At 46.7% G+C, this 18,259-nt stretch overlaps 1 protein-coding gene across 1 annotated transcript in view; it reads right to left on the bottom strand.

Annotated features, from left to right (window-relative positions):
- Positions 1 to 18,259, bottom strand: part of CACNA1B (calcium voltage-gated channel subunit alpha1 B) — a 300,523-nt gene that overhangs the window by 89,589 nt on the left and 192,675 nt on the right. Inside the window, exons 18-19 of the mRNA XM_082009035.1 lie at positions 12,529 to 12,596; positions 7,396 to 7,502 (exon numbers count right to left, since the gene is read on the bottom strand). Coding sequence (XP_081865161.1) covers positions 7,396 to 7,502; positions 12,529 to 12,596 — 175 coding nt within the window. The remainder of the gene's footprint in view (positions 1 to 7,395; positions 7,503 to 12,528; positions 12,597 to 18,259) is intronic.

Below are 18,259 nucleotides of genomic sequence, written 5' to 3'. Positions count from 1 at the left end.
AGGAAAATAATTAAGGGGATGGGAGAAGAATGAAGGAAGGAAGGGGGGAAAGAAAAATCACAGTCAATGTACAAATGTACAGAACACTACGGAGTTGCTCACGATCCAATCACAAGCATTATATAGCAATGTTGCACACCTTCCAGTCCTTTCACCATATGTTTGTCTGGAGGTTTTCCACAATGATGGGAATGATTTTTGGAAAAAAACAAGGGGGAATGAAGGCATCAGGAGAAGGGGAAAGAGGGCGGTTTATAAATAGAGAGAGATATGTCATAAATCCATTTACTGAATATCGTAACAGAGAGCAACTCACGGTGAATTTACGCTGGAGACTGACGAGCTGCGAGATACAGTACCTCGAGTTTGCTTTACAAAACTGCACATGCAAAAACAAAACAAACAAAGAAAACAAAAAGTGAGAAAGGGGGGGGGGGGGGGGGGAAGATAAGAGAAACCATAAAAGACATCGGGAGGAAACTCATACAGGCTGTGTCCTATCGAATGCAGACTGCAGCGTGCATCTTGGTAGGAGACCAGGCAAGCTTCAGAAAGTGTGGAAGCCACAGACACATCACCTTCTAGTTAACAGGGAAACAACCAAAGAATCAGAAATGGAACCAAACGGGAAAAAAATTAAAAGGTGAACCAAAAGCCACACGATGACATTAGGATTTTATGCCTCCGTATGCTATACTCACAGAGTGAAAGTCCTCCGCAGAAGTCATCTTTGGGACCTCAGGGCAGAGGTCTTTGCAGAAACTGGTGCTGATTGCTTTTACAGCCGTGCTGCGAATAATTGTCAAAGTGGGAGCAGGATGCTAATCCCCACTCTGGCCCTGTGACACGGGGAAGAAGCCTTAGCAGGGAGAAGAGCCTGGGCTGGAGGGAGGACCCTGGACCACATCCAGAGAACCAAAATCCACCTGAGCCCCAGCAGCTGCTCCTGCTCGGTCCCTGCCTCGGGTTTGCTCTCCAGAGGCACCTACCGCTCTCCTTGGGCAGGCACAGGGACGTGCCGGAGCTCGGACCGTCCGGACGTGGCTCACTGCCTCCAAACACCACGGGTCTGCCGCGGCTTCAGCGGGGGATTACGCGTTATTGAAAGGGGCTTGGTGTAGTTCACAAGTGATTTTGTAGATTCTCCTCCATCCACTGTTTGTATAAACGCCATGATACATGGGGGGTTCTAGATACGGAAATGGCTGAATTACACAGTTTGTTCTTCCTTTGGCAGGGAATCTACAGGAAAACATGATTCCAAATATCTTGGCAGATCTTGGATTGAGGAGCTAATTTTTTCATAAACAATGATTTTTATAAATCTACCTCCTCTGAAGAACCCTCTCTAAGACTGAAAAGAAAATCCCTTCACCTCCCAAATTTGCCTTTCCAGTTGCAGCATTTTTTCTCCTGCTTCCATGAGTTTCAATCTGTTAACAATGAATACCAGCAAACCAGAAGGTCCAGTTAAAATCTGATATTCTTTGGATACCATGTAAGTTGAGTTTTAAATATACATTTATTTAAAATTAACAGATTATTCTGAACAGAAATGTTGGCCCAGGTAAAGTATATAACACAACAATCCAGAGTTCAAGGAATCTGGAGCAAATATAAAACAAATTATGAAAAGCATCATGAAAGTTTTGCTTGGAGCAAATAATCTGCTGAACAGTCAGGTAAAGTATTTTGCCTAAACTGCAGTATTTCTATGTTTGTACCGTGCCAAATGAGATGGGAGCAGGAGTCAAAGTGGGGCTGGCACGCCCTGCTTGCTTGCCAGGAAAATTATTGTCTCCAGGTTTCTCAAGATCCTTTTACTCTTTGGCTGGATACTGAACCCCCAGGATATTGACTACAACCTGCAGAGAACAAGCCCCTGACTGCACAAATGCCTCAAGTGTAGGTAAGACATTTCTTTGGGCAAAACAGGTGGAAAACTCGTGATGGAGGAGAATGTACTGGGCTGCCCTGATCTACCCGAGAGTCAGCATCAACACTGTGCAATAGCTGAGGAAATTTTGCTTTTAATTGCTGAAAGCAGATCTCGACATCCCTCAGCAGGAGGTTTGGAGGAACCTTTGCATCTGTCCCTGCCTCATTTGGTGCAGTGCGGGACAGAGGCCACGCTCTGACGCTGCCAAGTATCCTTGTAACTTGGCCAGCCAATGTTATGCAAGACCTGCAGCACTCTGGGTTCACTCCTCTGCTCCCGTTGCTGGAGTCCGCTTTTTTGAACCATAAATTTGACTAAATTTGTGCTGGAACTGCAGGGTGTAGAGCCACGAAGCGAAGACAACCTCCTTTCCCAAAGCAAAATGACAGAAGTACTCAAGCTTTGCTTGATGCTACTTACCATCCATGAGGGACAGAGTACAAGAGAGTGCCTTTAGGTGTAGCTGAGTCACCGTTACACCAACAGCAAGGGCAAAAAGGTAAGCTAACACGAGGAATGACAGTACCTCACACATCAACACACTTCAGGGGAAAAAATACAGGGAAGAAATCACAGGCCAGCAAGAGAAAAAGAACACCTCTTCTAGTCTACACAACACCCAACACGTGACGCTTGTTTTATGGGCTGGGTGTTCAGGCACACTTCTTGCTGGGTTCTGTTGGTACTGACAGCCCAACAGGGATGTGGAAACACACCACAGTGTTCCCAAGACAAAAGGAAAATATGGAGCCTCTGAGGTGGAAAACGTCCTGGAGAAACAGAGCAACTCCCCCCTGCCCTTCATCCCCAGACCTGTACAAAAGGGACAGACGCCTCTTGAGAAGTCACTGTGAAACGATGTGCCACCTGTGTCTGCTGCTGGCACTTCTCTAACGAGTAGTCAGCTCGTCCACGTTAACAGGCATGCAATTAAAATGCAAACTGCTTTGAACCATGTGAGGGACCAGCAGAAACCAGTCAGAGCCTGGAGGGGGGAAGAGGTCTTTAGAGGTTGGAAGGTGGTGCTGGGAAGCATGTATAACTTTGAAAAACGGTAGTGGGCAATTCTATAGACAGTGCTTGGCTCTGGTGCCCACGTTGCATGAACTGTCTCTGCCACTTTCTACAAAGTTTCATCCACCACATCTGGGAAGTTCTGCTCCCATCCAGAACTCGCACCCTATAACTTAAGCTTAAATAACCTCCTTGGGTCTGGCTACAACTGTAACCCATTACCACATGGAGTTAAAAAAGCCCCATAAGTAACTAAATGCAGAAAGTTTCACTCAGCATGACTTCAGCATAACTGCTTAGGGGGTTCCTACAAATTTAGTATTTGCTTCCTATTGTGATTGCTATTTTAAGACTTTTTCCAAGAAAAGGTGAAGAGCAGCCATTGGAAAAGACATGGGCTGTGGGTTCCGGCTGAGCCACAGCTTGTGACCTCTCCGGCTGGTCTGCTGGCCCGCGCCGGGCTGGCGTGCTTATCGCAGCCCCTTTTGTACGTGCCATTGGTGCATCTCTGGGCGGAATAGAAAAGGTGGAGGAGGAACCCAAATGCGGGGAATTCAGGCTTTGGGTTAGGCAAATACAGAAGATAAATCTGTGTTTGCGCCGGGGTCTTCACGTCACCCACGGGAATGAGCCTGACAGCTCTCCTTCCGCTGGTGCCTTTACAGTGGGATCACAAAGCGCTTTGCACATCCATCACCTGCGTAACTGCCCCCTTTTCCCCCCTCGCCATTCTCGCCGCCCAGGAAGCTGCACCAATGGTTTGCTCTAAAGACCCGTCGGTCTGTACAGTCGCTCAGTTCAAGAGGCTGGTTTAAACGTCGTACGAAACAGAGGGTCTTCAAGACAATGCTGGGCAAACTGAACAAACCCAGAAACTCACCTCCAGAAACAACAAAGCAAGGAAAATGCTAAACGGAAAACAAAACAAAAAAATTGACAAAAATAAGAATGAAACAATGGGCTCAAATTAAAACACAATAACACATGTTAAACAGATATTCTGTTTTAAACCAAACATTGCAACAATGACAAGAACAATGTACCATCCCAGCTTTTAACCCTGAAAAACCACAAAACAAAAAGGCCCACTCAGGATAGAGTTCACCAGGTGAAAACACAAACTGTGGTTGGACAAATCTGTTCAGATTCGGTCCCTTTGGCAGAGCAAAAGACAAACGATAGAAGTCCTGGGAGATCGATGCAGTAGGAGCTGCAAATCGAATGCAGGTAGAATATTCTACTAAAGCACTTTGAGTAATAAATATCTCAACTCCATTGTAATAAAGCATTTTGTGTAATAAATATCTCAACTCCATTGTAATAATGAGTATATTATTAAAACAGATCCCCATGACACCGTAGCGCTTCACCATCTATCAACCACAAAGCACTTCACGGCCCACACAGCAGCCTGTTGCATGTATAAGGGTGAAGGTACCTCTTCGGACCCTCCAAGCAAGCTGTCATCCTAAATAAGCAACCAGTTCCCTAAGTCCAGGGAATTACAGTTTGCCACTGATGCAATAAATAGAACATTTTCTGGAGCTCAGTTATGAAGAGAGGCTGGAATAGCAGAAGAAAGCAGAAGAACCGGTGCAGATGAACTGCGGGCACAGGAGCATACGAACCACGAGCGCATGCTGTATTCCCACAGGAAAACTGCCCGAGGCCGAGGAGCAGGTACAAGACGCAGAGTATGTGATGGCTCAGGGGAAGATACACGCTCGCAGTCCTTGATGTAGGACTGACAAGGGAAAGAAGCAAAAGGCTCAGCACCTTGCTGGTGAAACAGCAGAACAACCGGTATGACTTTTCACCAGACTCAGCCCCAGGATGGCTTTATGACCCCTGTGGGAGGTGGACAAGCACGCCAGGAACACGAACATCATGACTAAGGAAATGCAAGTCATGGTGCCCTCTGCTAACACCTAAAAGACCTGTTTTGATTGATGCAGGTAGAAAAAACGTTTATGTTTTCAGAACATTGATCCATGCTAATAGATGCCTGTTGTTATAGAAATTCCTTTTCATACATTACAAAAACAAAATAAAATTCTAAAACTAATGAATTATTCCTTCGGAGAAAATGGAAATATAAACTGGTAGGGTGGACCCACCTTTGCAGCAGGCCTTTGGTAGCTCAGTCCCAGTTTTTCCCAGCCCCTGCTTGCCACCCACTTAGGGGTACACAAGCTCTACGGGTGTTGTCTTTTTGCAGTGATATTTCCACATCCCAAAAAATCCTGTTTCCAAGCATCCCCAGCACGTTTCCATTCTTGGTATGTCCAACTCTGAATGACTTGAGAGGCTCGATCTGACAGGTCTTGCCATCCACACGGCATCTGCTTCGTCTTCAGCACCACCGTGTAGCTTCAGACCATAAGAAAGGTAGAAATGGCTGTCAGCCACGGGTCCCTATCATCAGTCCTACTGGACCGGATAAAGGTATCGAGGGGGTAGGTGTTGCAAACCTGAAAGCTGCAGCTACTAAGCCCCTTTGGAGCTCACTGCTCACTGTGGATGTATTTATGTATTAAACAAATCATCTTTTGGATAATCAGTCAGCAATCCTATTTCTCTCTAAGAAAACATCTAACTTCTCCCTTGCCTTCTCCTCTATGTCATTATCCATTTGGTCGTCAACCTATTGACCTTGGCGCGTTCTTTTTCCAAACTAAAGTCCTGCGAGCTTTGCGAGAGGCCTCGTAAGCACCGCGCTGGCACTGAAGGAGGGATAGTGAGAAGTCACGCAAGGGTTGTTAGGTGGTGGCTCCCACGCAGCATGCATGGTGTTGTCGTGGTTAGTAGATATGGAAGCAATCGACTGCACTTTCAAACGTGTTCACTTGTAAGCCTAATTATCTGCACGTACAAATGTGGCAGGTAGGGATCTGGGCAGATATTATTTGAGGCAAAATTAGCAGAAATCCACAATTTTGTACTCACTTTCAATTGTGGCCACAAAACTCACCCTGTGATATTGAAAACCAGGTGAAAGCCTGGTGAAAAATCATGGAATAAGGTTATTTTAAGCAACCAACACTGTGGTATGAAATCTTAGCTCCATTAAAGTGTTGTGGGTTTTTCTTCTGGTTTCTAAGAAATCTCCACATGCACTATGCTTTTGATTAAAAAAGAAGAAAATATGCATCATCTTGCATCTTAAAATAACAGTATCAGGAAATTCATCAAAGAACAAGAGCAAATATCCTCATTTGACTTCTTTTCAAGACTGGACAGGAAATCATTCTAAGAAAAGGATTATGTTCAAAACCAACAAACAGACATGGCATAAATAGGAACTGATTAAACCAATAATTGCAAAATAAATTAGTAAGAGGAATAAAATAGTCAAATTAATAATATTCTTTACCTTCACATATAATGAACTGGCTCCATTTGGCCTATTGCCTTTGATGTAGTGGATTAAACACCCACTAACAAGGGTCTCAAGAGATTTACAGCGAAGGAACAAGCAGGGATCCTGCTGTATTTCAGATAGTTTGGAATAAAATCGAACAGGAAATTTCTTTTTCTGTGCTTGAGCTGCTCCAGCTTTTGGAGGTCCCCGCTGCAAAAGGGAGCCGGAAAACAGCAGCAGCTCTCAGTAAAACGCACAACCAAATTTTTTGATGCTGGAAGTCCCGATAACTAAAATTCCGGAAAAGGTAAATGAACCCTTAAGAAGAACATACTTTTATGCAAATCCACTCAAGATAGGCATGTCTCAAACACAGGCGCATAACCCCAAGCAGGCAGAACTCTGCACTGACCTCCAGGCAAGTATTCCCACCTACATATTTATTTTTCACTTGTTTTAGATCAATGTGTATGAAAAGGTGGGCCCCGAGGCACCGTTTCCTAAGGACTCTGGTGTCACAGAATCTGTGCTTATGTCCACATCTGTGCAGGAACGCCTGCATCTGGAAACGCAGATTGATGTTTCTAGCTACAAACCAGCGACTGTTCGCATACCTGATTTTATTCAACCCAGCGCTCCTTCAAATGGCAAAGAAAGAGTGTTCAGGCATGTTTTTCAGTCTGATATTTAGGTGGATGCCTTCACACTTAAATTCTCGAAGATCATTAAAGAACAGTTAATACATTATATGCACACATAACTCCCGTAATTAAAAATCCAAAGTGAAACGTTAACACTTCACCTGGTGAAATCTATCCTAGGGCAGCTTAAAAAAATCCTAAAATACAGTTATTTATAACAAGGCAAAAGATGAGGTGTTACAAAGAAAAACAAACTGAAAGAAATAATCAAATTCCTCGTTAAGTGATCAGCGCTGAAGTATTCAGTCAACCTAAAGCCCTGTCAAGTAACAGAGATGGCATAAAAGGGCTCACAGAGTACTATGGGATGCTCCACTTGAACAGACACTGAAAAACAGAAACCAAATGATAAATTTCCCAAATAATAAAATAATGCTTACGCGGCTATGGAAATGTTAGCTGCAGACATGGGGCTGACTTCTGCCACTTCCTTGGCCTTTTGCAGGGCAAGCTTTTGGTTGGTGGCTTCCTCCATCTCCTCCTCGTCCTGGAGCCGAAAAATAAGAGAGATCAGAGCATGCATCACGTAATGACAATAACCAGAGCTCCCCAAGGCACGAATCGTATGTAACCATCACTGCTACGCTGTGAGCACTGTGGAAACTCATTAAAATAAGGCAGAATTTCACAACTTCTTGCAAGGACCCCTGGGTAGAGCAACAGCTTGGTGGAGATGAGAAACGCAAGGTTTGGTCAAGTGCTCAGTGCGTTTTTACCAAGAACACATCCCTCTTGCAAAGCTTTCTTACCTCTCTTGGGTCTTCTCTTATCACTTAGCATTTGGGTAGGAGACTATGGCAGAGCAGGGAAAAACCTGATCACGAGTGTGACATTTCTGGGGTGAAGGGAGCCCCATTTATCTCAGTGTTGCATGTGTAATAACACACCAGTTTTACCCCAGATATTTCCACTTATTTCAGTTGAATCACTGAGGGCTTAAAGGCTGAAAGCAGAAAGGAGGAGCCATATTAAAGCATAGACTCAAGCATAAATCAGAAAGATGGTTATGTTCATGCTTTCTGTGTAGCCCCAAGTCACGTGGATTTTTAACCTCTGTTGGTACTGCAAGCTCCCGCAGACTAGAGCTGTGATTTATTTCCTCCTACCTGGTGTAATGACAAGAGAAACACTGCTCAGATTCAAACTACAGGATCTTAAGCAATAAGATGGGGGCAAAAGGCAAAGAAACAGCCTGGTTCATCTTCAGTGGTCATCTAGGTTAAACTTCCTTTGAACTTTCTAGCCAGTCAAATTAGACAGTAAAATCATGGCAGGATAAACACAGACCCTCTGATGGCAAAGTCAGCATCACACATATTCAAAGAATAACCACATGTCAAGATGAGAGCAGTCACAGGCTTTTCTGTCAAACTTTATGAAATGCCACGGGTCTACCTCTGCTCTTCAGAGGTAATGTGGTGAAAGAGTTATGCTTAAAATAATGAAAGCAGACAGTAAGACATCTAGCTTTGAAATAGGAAGTCATGTAGATTTATCCATCTTGAATACCATATGCATAAACAACTCCTTGCTCTGACTCTGGTGTTATCTGTTTAATCTGAATTAATTTTGAAACTGTTTCTCTTTCCTCCTTTGGAAAGAAAATAAAATGATAGAAAATTAATTTCTAAAATCTGCTACCATTAAAGCTTCTTTCTTTTTCCCCTTTCCAAATATTAGCAGACCTATAACAAATTCCTACTGTAGTGAATGAAGAACCTGAGATAGGCCATGAAAAAAAGCCCTGCTGAACAATTACACAAAGTCAGTATTTCTCAACCACCAACTACCAGTAAATCTATCAATGGTTGGAACCTTATTGTAAATCATGGGTATCTGCAGAATATGAATCTTCGAGGAATAAGGTCCCCAATAAGAAGGCTTTTAAGGTTTTCCTTTCATTCAGCAGGTATCTTCAAGTTGTTTTTTCTCTTGAGGACTCTCTAGCAACGTTAAAATTACATACATTCAAAGGTTCTTGATTTTTCCTTCATTGCACCTAAAGCACCAGGTGCAGTTTTTATCATCTTTTTAAAATTTGTAGCTTCAACTCCATTCTCCCTTGTTCATGAGTAGTTCTGCTGGATTCAATATCTCAAAGTAACAGCAGAAAATATCCGTTGTCATTATAAACACAGTCATCCCTAACTCAGCACAAGTACACTCTTTAGCAGATGAATGCTTAAGAATATTTCTGTAGCTCCTTCCACCCAGAGAGTGCAGATCACTACAAAAATTAATTAATTTTTTGCCCGATTCTTACATTGCAAGGTCTCACCGGGACACAGGCTCATCTTGTTCTGCTTGAAGCGTGCAGGGGTGTAACAGTGCATGACTGAAGCCAGCTCTGAGCTGTGACGAGAGCATCCATCCATCCATCCACCCACCCACCCACCCATCCCACCTTCCACCAACAGCCCAGCTCTGGCAGCTCAACTGTCACCACCATTGTATAGGGACAAGCACAAATAAAGGCCCTTCCTATAAGGACATGTCTCTTCTACATTTCCTTTCTCTTCTCTAGAGCTCTAAAACTTCATTTAAACCACACAGTTTATCGCCTGGTAAAATCCATCTTTGGTGCTACCCATAATGATGTGCATGGTTAACACTGACTGTTCTTTATTAAGTTCACCCAATTAAACCAGTCTCCATTGGGAAGGAAGAGGAGGGGTCTTCACGGCTGTTAGACTCTTGTTTTTGCCGCTCACTTCGGGGGATTTCTCACCTTCTTTATATATATTTTTATATAAAATTCACCTATCCCTCCTATCCCACATTGCATGTTTTCAGACTGCTTTCTCAGGGACTGCTGGTGGTGCAGAGATCAGCGAACACGCTTTGTGCTTTAGGATATTTAGGAAAATAAAGGGTCACCTGTGGCGGCTTTACCTGCCAGTTTGATGAGGATAAAGAACAAACTGCCCTGTGTCACCGATGACATTGTGGTCAGCGGAGAGAAGATTTTAAAAGCAGATTTTGGGGGCAATTTTAGATTCCACTCTGAATAAGTGAACAGGAAGAAAAACCTGCCAATATATATGGAAAAAACTAGAGGGTAAGCAACCCAAAGGGATTCAGGGCCGTTCTGAGAAATCACTAGGAATTACGCTGGCAGAGTTTAAGTCAGCGGTAAGGGAGAGCCAGCACAGGGAGAGGAGGAGAGGGACCTGGGGACAGAGAGGCAGAGGCTGGAGAACAGATTCTTTATCTATTCAAAGCAAAGAAGGTGATTCCCACCCACCCCCGCCAATGCGTCATTCCAAAGTACTGGCGAGTTTTGTAACACATGTCGGGTGATCAAGCTTAAGTTAAATATAGTTACAATTCTGATAACTTCTCTTGCAGGTCACAAGGCCCAGCTGAGGCTACCGAGAAATGTCCAGATGCCACGATAAGAGAAGCCCAAATTAGCATCCAGAAGGGGAAATGTTGGTTGAAATGTTTCGGTCCTGAAGGTTAGCTGGAGAGCTTTCTGTCTTTCCACAACAGAGGCAGTTGCAAACTGCTTATGGTTTTCCCACATTATACACCGCACCGATCTCGCTTAGTTTTACAGCGTAAATGTCAAGAACGTCTCCTGAGATCAACTGACTCCCGAGTAACTTCATTATATCTCTGGGCCATTTTTGGTTTTGCATGATCATATTTACTTAGCAATAAACCCCTCATTCTCCAGGTATGCTATATAATTGAATTACTTTTATCTTTTTCCTCTTCTTTTGAAAGCCCTAGTGATTTTTTGGGATCATAAATAAAATGAAAACAGAAAAAGAGTTTCTCAAGAAGCTTTATGATTTGGCAATGCTGCTGAATCCATCAATATTTAATTATACTTTACAAACACCCACAAAGTCGGGTTTCTAACTGTCCCAGTCAGCTGCTGAAATATTCACAAGAAAGCACTAAAAGGATTAAGAAAGAAGTAGAATGAGCTTCGTTATCCAAGAATTGTGCTGGGCCTGATCCTTCCTCTTCGCAAGGGATGCCCGGAAATCTCCTGAAGAGGCTGGGAGGATGCATGCCTCTGGGCTGGAGATTTCTGTGGGCTTTAGAAAGAACAGAAACGGCTGAGCTGCTGTAAGGGGAAAAACTTCCCAGAAAAAAACCCCAAACAAACACTAAGAGCCATTAAGCAGAGGCCTGAGATGCACTGTAAGAGTGGAGGGATGCAGAACCTGGTCTCAGAGGCAGAGGAACATTTATGATACACCTGAGAGCCACCAGCCCCTGGGTATCGGCTGTCAGGAAACAAGGCTCCAGTCAAAGCTGGAAGCTGAAGCCGGTCAGGCAGCTCCACAGCAGAAAAGGAGAGCTGGTAAAGACAAGCTCAGCTGCGACAGAGATGTGGATTTTAACTGGGAACGGTTGGCTGCTTTGGTCTTCAGCAGCTGGAGCGGGGTAGGAAACTCCTAGAGGTCTCTGTGTCCCTGAACTGCGGAGTTGCATCGCGTATCCATGAACTACTGCACCTTCCTACGACTCTAAAAAGAGAAAGCGTCCTTGCCCACTGCTGCATAAGCACGTGGTTAGTGGTCCTCTTACCCCCTAAGGAGTATATAAGCTAAAGCTTGTAAAACACAACCCCTAAGGTGGGTGCGGCGCTCCTTTCGCCACCAGCGGGTCACCGTGACTTGCGGCGACGGCAGCAGCGCAGCAACGGGGTGTGCAGGATTTTTATCTGCTCAGTGAGAATGAGCTAGAAATGTGCAAAGGAGACCTAACGCTGCCTCATAAACACAACTGAGTACGCTACAACGAGAAATCAAAAGTAGGTAATAATACAAATACAAACTGCAGCGCTTGCAGTCCCTCCCGCGCGATACCGAGGCTGCAAGTTTTTCTCCATAGGGAATGCTCCGCTATAAAGCTGCGCATTACAGTAAAGTTATGTTGGTGTCGTTTCCATCTCTTGCCAGGACCTGGCTTTCTGCCTGCGCTTGGGCTGGTGCCTCCAATTTCTCTTGCACCTGGTGAGAAGCAGGAAGGTTGTAACATCTTCACTGAGTATTCACAACAGCCCCTGCAAGTTGTTTTCCAGGGAGTTGATTGGAGAATGTTAATTCTTTGATTCATCCCAAAACTCAGCAAGGTATGAAACATTGGCATGAGACAGCAAAACCAGCACTACAACACCTGCGTTTCCCCATGTCGAAGCTTCAAGCCAGCCAAAACCCCTTAATTGCTTCGCCTCTGCTCTTCAAAAGAGCAAATGCTACGAATGCCTCTGCACCTCCATGCAGCATAAGCATGAGATGAGCAACATCCACTGCCCCCTCTGTGACAAAATGAAACTAAAGAACATGAAATAGTCCACTGAAACAAGCCTGAAAAGAAACAAACCTGAGCAAGAATAAAACTCTAGGTCCCTCTCTGCAATGCAAACTGGTAACGAGAGATACGGCATGAACAGGCTCTAGAGGAAACCTCAGGGCGCCTGGAAGGGTCGGTAGCGTGTGCTTTAGATCCAGCAGCGTGGTCTAAGTTTGAAGAAACAGAAGCCTCATACATACCTTGGTCAGCTCTTGGGCATTTGCCAGATTGTCAACCGCGATAGCCAGGAAGACATTCAGGAGCGTATCTTTTGGGGAGCGGTTAAGGAAAAAAATCTTCACGCAGCAGATGGAGTAAACTGTTCCCCTTCTGCTGTCACTGCCCTTCTTTCCCCGCTCACGACCACTGCGGATTGACCCCCCACACCACTGCTTTGCCTTCGCTTCCGACCCACCCACCTCTGCCGGAGGCAGCTCTGCAGCCCAGCAGGTGCTGGACACCCACGTCCCCCCTCCCCAGCACGCGCCCCTGCTGAGGACACACGCGCGTGCTGAGCGGAGGGGCTTTGCACTGCCGTAGGTACAACCGGAACGGGACCACGTGGTGGTCCCAGAGGCACGACGGCCCCCCTTCTTTCATTGCAGAAAATCCACACCGACAGTCCTGCCCATACACACACACACACAGAGGATTTCACCTTCATTTTTCCCTCTTCTTTAAAAGGACAGCCGGTAGAGGTCCTGAAAATGGGTCCTTTTAAAGCCAACATTTGCATAATATAGACATATAGCTATATAAAGGCATCAGGTACCATGAAAAAGTTAAGCTTAGGTCACTGCTGCCTTACACATTGGTGGGGGGAAACCGTCATGACTTATCACGCTGAAGTCGATATGACAATTAGACCACCACAGACATCCTCTATGCTGAATGCTGCAGCATCAGGCAGAGCACAGCTACAGAAGAGCCTGTTAGCAGGACACCCAGCCCGAGCTAACGAGCTCTGACAGGAAATGGGCCATTAGTCCAGACCAAATCGCATGTAGCCCAGCTAAACAACTGCCAGTGCCCACACTAGCCTGGATCTCTCTGCAGAGCACTGCATTATATCACTAAGACATAACATTTCCCTATAATTATTTATTCATATTTTATTTTCGTTTTTCCACTTAATGATTTCAGCTATTTCTTGTCCCTTCATATATTTTATTGTTGTTATTCCAACTATGCAGCTGCAAAACAGCCCCAAAACAACTGTAAATCAGATACCTATGCAAATGAAAGGAGATCAAGCAAAGGAAAACCAAGTCTAAACTACTCTCTGAGAAGAAAATGCATTTTGCTCGTGCACATTACCTGGCGACAGGAGAGTGAGTCACTCCATAGCCGCGTAAAGCTATGATTGCTCCTCTAAATGTGAACGTACATGAGAATTAAGTTGACCTCCTGAGTATTTACCCTCTGGAGATTCGCAAAGGCTTTAAGAGCAACGTGCTGCTACTGCGCTCGTACTGCGCCGTCGTCACCACAGCCAGATGCAGGTCCCTGCCAGCTGAGTGAAGCCACTGCGGCAGTTTTAGGCCACAAATCCAGTTATTTTCTGTTGGGTTAACGTGTCCCGTGTTTCGGACTGTGGGTTGGAAGCAACGCCCAAAGCAGCGACGCAGGACTGAGGGGCGTCCTGCGCGTGGGGGGAGCCAGGCAATCGCTCCGGCGAGGGGAGGAGAGGCGCCGGCTCCCAGGACGCTGGCGAACCTGCGACCAGGCGTTGGGAAACCTTGGCCTCGGCGCCCTCCGATTGCTTTCCATTGCTCCAAAGGATGCCTGGAGGAGGCAGCTGCGATGCCGCCATGAGCAGAGGCTGGGCAGGAGCGTGGCCAGAAATCCTGGTGCTCCAGCAGCCTCCGGGCAGCAGGCTGGCTGCGGGCGCTGCTGGCTCTGGAGCCGTCGCCCCCCGTTGGCATGGCATCAGTTTTCCCAGGGAAGCCAGGGACCAAAGTCGGCCCAAACAACCAGCCCAAAGCCTCTTTGCTTTCCCTCTCAAGAGCTTTTACCAAACCTAACTCAGCCAGGACTTCAGAACCAGACGTTCGCATCCCTAATTCCCATTGGGATGAGCGTCTCCAGAGCCTGAACGCCTGTCAAAACTGGAGCCTCTGCTTGTGACAGCGGAAGGCAGGAGCTGTATGTCATCTCTTCGGATGCATCTGCATCCTGACTGCCAAACCCTGCAGGGGACGGGACGTGGAGCCCCGGCATTTCTCCAGGCAAAGGCCGGGTCATCCATCAGGTTTTCTCCATGTCATGTAACACGGGATGGAGGCTTTTATGACGCAAAGATGATTCCTCTGGGGCAGACAGAGGTTTGAAATGTGATGCCCATCAATTGCTCCTTCCTCCGTTCCAGCAGAACGGCGAGGAGCGCGGGGTGGGAACACCTCAACCCCTGTGAGCCCAGCGGGTAAAAAACAAGAAAAAGGGAAAGATGACGCTGAAATGATCACCTCCCTCCCACGCTGAAGTCACAGCTCAATCAACTTTTCATTTGCAAAGATTTCCCCATTTCCTTTTAACCGAGGGTTGGCAAGAAGGAGGTGTCACCTGTGGGCTGGGGGTGCAGGCAGGGGGGCGGGGGCACCGCCGCCCGCAGCACTGCCGGGGTGCCGGCCGGTGCCGGCTGTTTGGGTTTCTTCCGCTGGGATGCTTCCGACATGTTGGAAACGCTTCCAAGCTGCCTGCTCTGGGAATAAATGTCTTGGTAATAAAACTGTCTTCCTATCCCTGCCTCCTACACGCACATGCTGAAAATGTCTCGTGTAGCATAACCAACCACTGGAAATTTTTTTTTTTTTTTTTTTTTTTTTAACAGATCAGGGTGTTTTGATCCACCTCTAAGCAGACACAATCTGGCAGACTTGGGTATTTCTGCCCCAAAAAAGATCCCTCAGCCCTTCCTAGAGAGCTCGGGGATTCCCAAATATCACCTGAACTCCAGCCTCTGGTCCAGGCTGTATAACCCGGCCAGCTGAGGCAGTGGCCGGTGCCGAGTACGGCTCTCCGGCACAGCAAATAAGGGCAAGAGAAGGGCAGCACGCTCCAGGCATTTGCTGCTTTTGATTTCAGGCTCCTCTGCAATTTTGCATGGGTTTTTTCCCTTTTTTTCCCCACAACAGATGCATTAATTTATCAATTAACTGGATAACAATGAATACAGGCATGGCGTAATTTCCTAGAAAATGGGCCAAATCCTGCTGTGACTCTAATCACACTACTTTCATTAAACCATTTCAGACACGCAGATCTGGCTCCACACAGGCTCTCTGGAACGGAGAATGTAACATGAGAGACTTCAGACTTAAAAAACCAAAGTTTCTGGATCTTTTCCTTGCGATAGTACCTGGAAAAAGTAAATGGATTCAAAGAAACAACTGAGCTGCAGCGAGAAGCTGGAGAAGCCGGCACCCACCAGCCTTTCTTCTTTGTGAAAAAGAACAATCACAACGCCCTGAGCAGTTCTGGGAGAAGAAAGGAGTCCTTCATGTTTAAAAAAGAGCAGGTTTTGCAAGCTGACCCAAAATGGCCAATGCCAATTCTCTAACAAGCTTTGATCTAGTCTGCCTAAAGTCTTAAAAATGGTCTCGCCAAATGCCAATGTTCAAAAACCAAAAATAAACCCCCACCTCCCAGCAGAGGAACTGAAGCGCCTTTTGCTGATCAGAAGCCCCAGAAAGGCTTAGGCTGATTTCCACGGTAGCGATACAAGAAAATGAAAAACAAAAAGCCCCACTTCAGAAATTCAGCCAGACTGAACGTGGGGAGGGCTGGTAGCAAATCCACACTTGACAAATGAAAAAGATCCATTGCATTAAAAAAAAAAGTTCATTTTTAAAGCTTTTGGAGGGAGTTCTGTGAGGCAGAGGGGGGAGATCTGTGTGAAGACCCAAGGTAGAGCAGAAAAGACAGTTCACGTTAATCTAATCTGTGAATTAGATTCAAATAATAATTTGAATTATTAAGCCAAACGAAGCCAAACAGCAACTTGGCCCGCTCTCTGCAGGGCGTCCCCGCGCTGCTGGCGGGGCTCTCCTCGGGACGGCGAGCGCGAGGCTCGGACGCGCACCTCACCCTGCGCTTAACCTGGCTGGGGCACTGCTGACGTTAACGACTATCTTCCTTCCCGCAAAGACGCAGGACTGTTCTTTACTGGCAAACTAAACTGTATTTTCAGACGTTCCTGGTTATGTTTTGACAGTTAATGATACCTTGAGTCCCTGGTAAGTCACACAGTTCAGCTTTCCCTCGGAGATGCGACTGCCTGCCGCTCGCTCTCGGCGTCAGACCCGCAGCTAGTGAAAAACAGGGGTAGCGCTGACCTTACCGAAATACTGCTTGAAATACCAGTGCAAGCGTTAGCGGGCTTACTGCCGCAGCTGCCACGGTAAACGGGCAAGGGAAGGGTTTAACCCCTCATCCTCCACCACACACTCCAGCCTCAGTCCTCTCCTCCTGCCCACGGTGCTTAAAGGTACGCAGGTCTACGTGTGATGCAGAAAGGCTCTTACAAGCTCTCTGTGAAAGCAGCTGATGCTCTCAGACCAAATTTCTACAGAGACCAACTGGGCCAGGTCTCTCATTCTCCAGCAGGGATGTAAATCTCCATAGAAATTAATAGATTTGCTTCAAGTTTGTCACTCTGATGACTAGAAGCTGGTGAAAGAAGTCTTTTGGGACATTATAAAAGGGTTTCTGAGTGCCGCTACTCTTTGTCAGTGCCAGCCCTCCCCTCTCTCTCTACTCTGTGCTCACAGCAGCTCACCCCCACCTGCAGGAGTCATGGACAATTCAGGAGTCACAGCCGGCACCTGCTTGCCCGCGCACGGCCGTGCCCCAGGAGCACCAAAGGTGTGCCGCCAGCACGCGGCCGCAGGCAAAGGGCAGGAGCAAGGCACCGGAGATGTCCCAGGGAAGCCGCCTCCTGGAGCTCCCTGGCAGCAGGACAGCAGAAGGGAAAGCGAGACGGCTGCTCTCTGCCAGGATGGTGTTTGGGGAGAATGTAAGGTTTCGACTCACTGCTCTGCCAGGGCAAGCAGAAGCAAATACCAAATTCATGGCAGTGGCAATAGGTGAGCAAGGTCCTCATTCCTCCTCCTGAACATCCCCTGCTCTTTCCCTTTTAACTAATACTGAAGGACAAGGGAGAAGCCCCCACCGAATTAAAGGTGCAAGAAGGGAATTTATATTCTGTTCCTCAAAAAATGCTGGATCTTAGCTGCTCTAAGGTTAAAAGTCTCTCTCTCAGCTCTGCTGTCAAGCCTGATTATAGCTTAATCTCATTTTCAAATGCCAAGCCCTGAGGATTTAGAGATCTCCCTCCCTCCCAGCTCTCCATTGACCCAGCTTTCCAAAGCCTTGTGTTTCGGGAAGGGGGCACGTTGCCTGCACGAGGCGGATGTCTGAGCACAGCTGCTGAGCCAGCCCAGGCATCACGGCAGTTCTGGCAACGCACGTTAATGGGATAAATCCCGCAGTGACAGGCTTGTGTGACAAGCGCAGCTCGCATGCTGCCTGCTCCGCTGCTCCCTGTCTCGGTGCCTCGTGCTAATGGGGAGATTTCGGGCAAAGCAAAGGGCTGGAGCCCTGCCGTGCCGCCCACGGGCACTGACGTCTCCTCTCTTGTCATCTTGACCGCCAGCTGGAGAGGTCTACATTTATAACAACTCTACGTCTTTAGCACAAGTATTGCCCCCCACGTACCCTTCCCTTTTCCTAGGTACCCAGCCGACGCTGCCAGCCCAAACAGGACTCTTAAGAAAAGAAGAACGCTGGGAACTGGAACTAGCAAGCAGGTTCGCACTGCTGGGAAACACTCCAGAGAGCTCTCAAGCAGAGCGGCAATGCTCACCATTATTATCCCTATTTTACAGAATAAACAAGCCAGCCGGGCTGCCCCACATACGCAACAGTTTCTAG

This window comes from Phaethon aethereus, assembly GCF_964289735.1.
Source record: "Phaethon aethereus genome assembly, chromosome: 20".
Taxonomy (NCBI): domain Eukaryota; kingdom Metazoa; phylum Chordata; class Aves; order Phaethontiformes; family Phaethontidae; genus Phaethon; species Phaethon aethereus.
Note: the sequence above shows the minus strand (reverse complement) of the source record. Positions and strands in the feature narration are given on the sequence as shown.